Source organism: Halyomorpha halys, unplaced genomic scaffold (genome assembly GCF_000696795.3).
Source record: "Halyomorpha halys isolate HHAL.00 unplaced genomic scaffold, Hhal_1.1 Scaffold149.1, whole genome shotgun sequence".
In the NCBI taxonomy this organism is placed as follows: domain Eukaryota; kingdom Metazoa; phylum Arthropoda; class Insecta; order Hemiptera; family Pentatomidae; genus Halyomorpha; species Halyomorpha halys.
The window spans coordinates 1,102,836-1,109,015 of record NW_027108625.1 but is presented as its reverse complement, the minus strand read 5'-3'; the positions used below and the strand labels follow the sequence as shown (position 1 = coordinate 1,109,015).

Here is a 6,180-nt window from a genome sequence, read left to right as displayed (position 1 = left end):
GAAATATATTTTTTGATGTATTACTATAAAACTAAAAATAATTTACATTCTCACCGTTCATTCGGAATAAGAAAGAATTTCTCACGAGTTAATTGTCTTGCATTAGTATTAGTAGAGAATTTGAAATCACTCCTTTGTTCGAAATTAGTATTTTTTTAATTATATAAACAAGATAAATAAATAAAGGGTTTAAGTTAATAACACTGGTATAATCATGATGGATTACAAATTAGTGTTTATTTATGAAAATGCCGTGATCGATCTGTTTGGGCTAGCAGCACTTAGGGTCAAATGTGCCTGAGGTAACACGTCGGGGATCAACACACAGGGGCAGTGGACTTGGGAATAATAGGATCAGCCAACGGCGACTGAGCCAAGGGTTGGAGTGGGGGAGTGGAGGGAGGCGAGGAGAGGGCAGCGCTCCAGAAGGTGCTGCTACCTGGCGACGGTGGCGGCAGGCAGCTACAAAGCCCCAGCACTCCGAGTCGTCTCTTCAGTCTACCCGCGGATCTCGAGCAGTACGGACCTCTGTCGAACGCGGGCATAGAGTGTGCCGTGTCAGTGTCAGTGCAGTGACATGTGAGTGCCATGTGCGCGCTACTTCTCCTATTATCTGCCCTCTCTGTGGCTGCCGACCAGTGCCTCGACGGTGACGGTGCGGTCAATTGTCGCTTTCGGTCCCTCGCCGAAGCGACCGCTCTGAATCAGTTGACCGAGGGTCAGAACAAGTTGCGACTACATTGTGATCACACCCTTCCCGTCGAGAGCCCTCTAAGGCCCAGGAATTTCCATCGGCTTCACTTCCTCGAGGAGCTGTCTATCACCGACTGCAAAGTTTTGGAGATACCAACGGATGCATTTGACGGCCTCAGAGAACTCAAGACGCTCACAATCAACACTAGAAATGCAGAATGGGGTGCCGGTAAGTCTTTAGAATTTTCTGTCGGCAGCTTTGACGGTCTAAGGCAACTACAGACCCTGGAGATTGTCGACAGTAACATTCACACGGTGCCGGAAAATGTTTTCTGCAGCCTTGGAAATTTACAGACTATAAATTTGACCAAGAACAGCATTGAAGAAACAGAATCGCTCGGGTTCATGTCGAAACGAACCCGCGAGGCGGCAGAGCTCGGAGTGACAGTGTCGCGGATCGAGTGTAGTGGTGGCATGGACCTGAGGAACCTCGATCTCTCCTACAACAGCATCCGAACTCTACCAGGGGGTTCCGGGTTGTCGGGACTTCGCCGCCTTCAGAACCTCTTCCTCCAGAACAACCATATCACGGAGATCGGAGAAGAGGCCTTTTCCGGCCTGACATCCCTCAAAGTGCTCAATATGTCCAACAACAGGCTTGAATCTCTGCCGGAGAAACTTTTTAACAGTTCTCGAGATATCAGGGAGATACACCTTCAAAACAACTCTCTGTTCGAACTCACCCGCGGAGTTTTTCACCGCCTGGAGCAACTCATTATCCTCGACCTCTCGATGAACCAGTTGAGCAGTAATCAGGTAGATGATACTACATTTATCGGATTGATACGCCTCATCGTACTCAATTTATCACATAACGCCCTCACCAGGATCGACGCGAAAACGTTCAGAGATTTATTTTTCCTTCAAATATTAGACCTCCGAAACAATTCCATTGGCTTTATAGAAGATAACGCGTTTCTACCGCTCTACAACTTACACACTTTGAATATCGCCGAGAACAGACTTCACCACATCACCGCTCACCTCTTCAACGGACTCTTTGTTCTATCGAAATTGACTCTAAATAACAATTTAATTGTTAACATCGATTCGCAAGCCTTTAAAAATTGCTCGGACCTCAAGGAATTGGATCTGAGTTCGAATGCTATCCAGGAAGTACCAGAAGCTCTTCAAGGTCTTTCTTTTCTCAAGACTTTAGATTTGGGTGAAAATGAAATTAGTGGTTTGAAAAACGGTTCCTTCAAAAATATGAACCAACTGACCGGCCTAAGGCTTATTGACAACAATATAGGAAATCTAACGAGAGGAATGTTTTGGGACCTGACTGGACTTCAGGTGCTAAATCTTGCTAAAAATAAAATTCAACAAATTGAGAGAGGTACTTTCGAAAGGAACGTAGAAATAGAAGCAATTAGACTGGATGCTAACTTTTTAACGGACATCAACGGAGTTTTTACTACGTTAGCCAGTTTGGTTTGGTTGAATTTATCAGATAATCACCTAGTGTGGTTTGATTACGCCTTCATACCGAGCAACCTCAAGTGGTTAGACATTCATAATAATTTCATTCAACGCCTTGGAAATTATTACAAAATTCAAGAAGAACTTCATATAAAGACTTTGGACGCCAGTCACAATAGGATAGAAGAAATAAACGATTTATCGATACCTAACAGTATCGAAGTCATGTTCATCAATAATAATCTGATTACTACTATTCACCATAATACATTTTTTGAAAAAAGTCACCTCGCTCGCGTTGATATTTACGCTAACGAATTATCAAAGCTGGAGTTGAACGCCCTTCGCCTGAGCCCGATACCGCAAAATAAATCCGCCCCGGAATTCTACTTAGGCGGCAATCCATTTTTGTGTGACTGCTCCATGGATTGGTTGCCTGAAATCAACAATATTTCGCAATCTCAGCGGCAATACCCTAAAGTGATGGATTTGGATAATGTCATGTGCCGTATGACCTATTCTCGAGGTACAGTTCATATCTTAGCACCTGAGGCAAAATCTTCGGAGTTCTTATGTAAGTACGAAACTCACTGTTTTGCCTTGTGTCAATGCTGCGATTTTGATGCTTGTGATTGTGAAATGATCTGTCCTCAAAATTGTTCCTGTTATCACGACCAGACATGGAATACGAACGTAGTTGACTGTTCCCGGCGTAGAAGCGATCTTATACCAAGACGTATACCAATGGACGCAACTCATGTCTATCTCGATGGAAATAATTTAAAAGAACTTCAAAATCATGTTTTTATTGGCAGGAAAAATATGATGGTACTTTATGTGAACGCAAGTAGAGTAGAAACAATACAAAATAGAACATTTAACGGCCTCAACGCCTTACAGACCCTCCACTTAGAAGACAACCTGATCTCGGAACTGAAGGGTTACGAGTTCGAACACTTGGCTCAGTTGAAAGAACTTTACCTGCAGAACAACCTGATCGCCCACATCGGCAACATGACCCTCCTGCCACTCAGGTCATTGGAGATACTTAGGCTCGAAGGGAACAGGCTGGTCACTTTCCCCGTTTGGCAGTTAACCCTCAACACTTATCTAGTCGATATCACTCTCGGCAATAATCTTTGGTCGTGCAAGTGTAAATTCCTAACTGAACTTCAGACCTGGGTCGCTGATAACAAACAGAAAGTATCGGATACGGACGACTTGTGGTGCTACGGCAACGACACCAAGCCGCCACATCGCCGCCTCATAGATTTAAATAATACAGTCTGCAGTGATTTTTTCGCCGGAAGTTCCATGATTCAAAATATAATTGTATCCGATTATCTACCTATGGTTATTGTGACTTTATCTGCATTTTTAATTGTGATATTTTTGACTGTTATGATGTTCATTTTTAGAGACCCTATACGGGTCTGGTTGTATTCTCGTTACGGCGTGAGGCTGTTTCATTTTAAAGCGAGTTCAGCCAAACATTACGGAGAAGATAGAGAAAAATTGTACGACGGATATGTGGTCTACAGCCCTAAAGACGAAGAATTTGTACTTCAGTCGATTGTGGCCGAATTAGAACATGGGACACCAGCGTTTCAACTTTGTCTTCACTATAGAGATCTGCCTCACCATGCAGTATCTAATTCACCTTACTTACAGCACGCAACTTCACCAGTAGTAGTAGAAGCGGCAGAAGCAAGTAAGAGAGTAATACTGGTGTTATCTAGAAATTTTCTACAGACTGAGTGGTCCCGATTCGAATTCAGGTCAGCTCTTCACGAGGCCCTTAAAGGTCGGATATTCAAGCTGGTTCTGGTCGAAGAAGGGAGTATTATCCCCGAGGCTGAACTGGACCCGGACCTGCGGCCCTACCTGAAGACCGGGGCCAGAATTCGCTGGGGCGAGAAGAGGTTCTGGGAGCGGTTGCGCTATGTTATGCCGAGTGGCGACAACCAGCGCAAGTCGTGTAACTACAGGCGCAACATTAACAACTACAGCCTCGACAGCGCGGTGCATCGGAGCCCCAGCCACCCGCACCCCTGCCAGCAGGACAAGAAGCTGTTCAAGCCGGAGCAGACGGGATACTCCTCCAGCAGTACCCTGAGCAGGACGCAGCAAGAAGACCCTAACTACAGCTCTGCTACGACGGCAACTCCTTCGCCCCGGCCGTCTCACAGGCACTACTCCAACGACCGGCCGACGTCAGAACACATCTACTCGTCGATCGACTCTCCGGAGTATCCTCCGTTCAGACAGAACGGGCAGCCGTGGCGAGAGCCGACCGTGCAGGCCTACCTGGTCTGATTCGTCGCTCAAGGTACTCTCTATTGTTACCCGGCCCTTTTGCACTGACTTAGGCTGTGATATAGTTAAGTTAGCTTTATGTACTGACTGACCATCCTAGAGATAAACTGTTCACTACGACTGTGAATCCAGTTCATAACCTTTTCTCAAATCCCCTTCATTTTTTTTTTATTTATTATATTTTTTTTAATTTTGTCGATGTTAATAATTTTTCACGATTTTATTTTTTAATTTAAGTTCCTAAAATTATCAATTTTCTTTGTATTTATGTAATTTTTGTATCATAAAGTCAGTTGTACAGTCTAAATGCTTAATATTTGTTAAATTGTAAAGAATTATTCGGTTAGGAATCGAATGTTTCAGCCATTTTAACTATAATTGTGTTCTGTGATAAAGCTAGAAAATTATGTAATTCTTCTTGGCTGATAAATGTTTGAATTGATAAATATATATATATATTGATGACTGTTTTTAAATATTGATTTTGTAACTAGTCTATAGGAGCTACACTTTTATATTTATGATATTATATAAATGAATATATTACTCAATGTGTAAATATTATAATTTTAATTTTTTTTTAAATATGAACTTTTAAGTATAAAGTGATTGTAAAAAGTACTTATAAAGCTGTAAAGTCTGCCTGTATCATGTGTATCTTTTGTACATTATTGTCGTAATAACGTCTTTGTAAATATTTTTGTAATATTTATAGTTTCTTTTATTCTGTGTGTGGCTCACGGTGCCAAAACTCGAATAAAAATATTTCGAAATTAAATCTTGTCTTTTTTTATTTTTTCATAATTTTTTTTTTAGTTATACCGCCTTATCCTATTTTTATTTTATTTTTATTTAGTTATTAATTTGTTCCTTTCTCATATTATATATTCAAAGTGGTCCTCTGAGAGGCAAAGTGTGCCTTGACCTCTGTAAGGAATTATTATTCCAAGATGGCGCGCCCCCCTCCCTCGAAAACAGACGGCCATACGCCGGATTATTCTCGCGTCTATTTTCATTCTAATCAGGTTTCGAAGCCGACAACCCAAAACACCCACACCCACACATCTCGACCCACTGTCTTAATCGTTCTCTCGTTTGTTCTCACGAAACTTCCTAAAGTCATTAAACATTTATGAGTCAGTATATTGTTTATCAAACAGTCGTACTTTGTTTGTAAATAACACATTTTTTGTTCAATTATAAATTTTTTGAATGTAATCAAGGCACACGGCGCACTCAACATATTTCATTTTCTTTTAACATTTAAGAAATTGATATATCTGATAAAAAAAAAAAAGTGATAAAAATATAATAAAATATTGGTTTCTTTATTATTAAAAAAATCTATTTAAATGAACTTGAGCTAAATTAAAAAAAAAAAAGTGTAAATTATTTGTGAAAATTATGTAATATAAACGAATTATAATTTTTTTTTGTGAAAATCATTGGACTGTAGTGAGAGTTGGTCAAACGGTCGTATTTTTTCGGGAATAATGTTTTATTGAAAAATATTCTCATAAATTTTGAGGGGAATAGTGTGAAATCAATCAAGGCACACTGCGCACTCCAAAAACCCTTTCCCGTTTTCTTCCTTCACAAAAGACATTGATGACACAGTCAGTTAATGTCCTTACTGACTTAATATATATTTTTAAAAATAAAACTTTAGTTAAATATTTAAAGTAAAAA

At 40.6% G+C, this 6,180-nt stretch overlaps 1 protein-coding gene across 1 annotated transcript; it reads left to right on the top strand.

The window, feature by feature from the left end:
• Nucleotides 1-486: 486 nt before the first annotated feature.
• Nucleotides 487-5,269, top strand: LOC106678612 (toll-like receptor 7). Its single transcript, XM_014417212.3, has one exon. It carries the CDS (start codon nucleotides 589-591, stop codon nucleotides 4,489-4,491), a length of 3,903 nt encoding a protein of 1,300 aa, XP_014272698.1. The 5' UTR covers nucleotides 487-588; the 3' UTR covers nucleotides 4,492-5,269.
• The last annotated feature ends 911 nt before the right edge of the window (nucleotides 5,270-6,180 follow it).

Coding starts and splice junctions, on each gene's coding strand:
- LOC106678612 (XM_014417212.3), top strand. CDS start 589: ATGTGCGCGCTACTTCTCCTATTATCTGCCCTCTCTGTGGCTGCCGAC.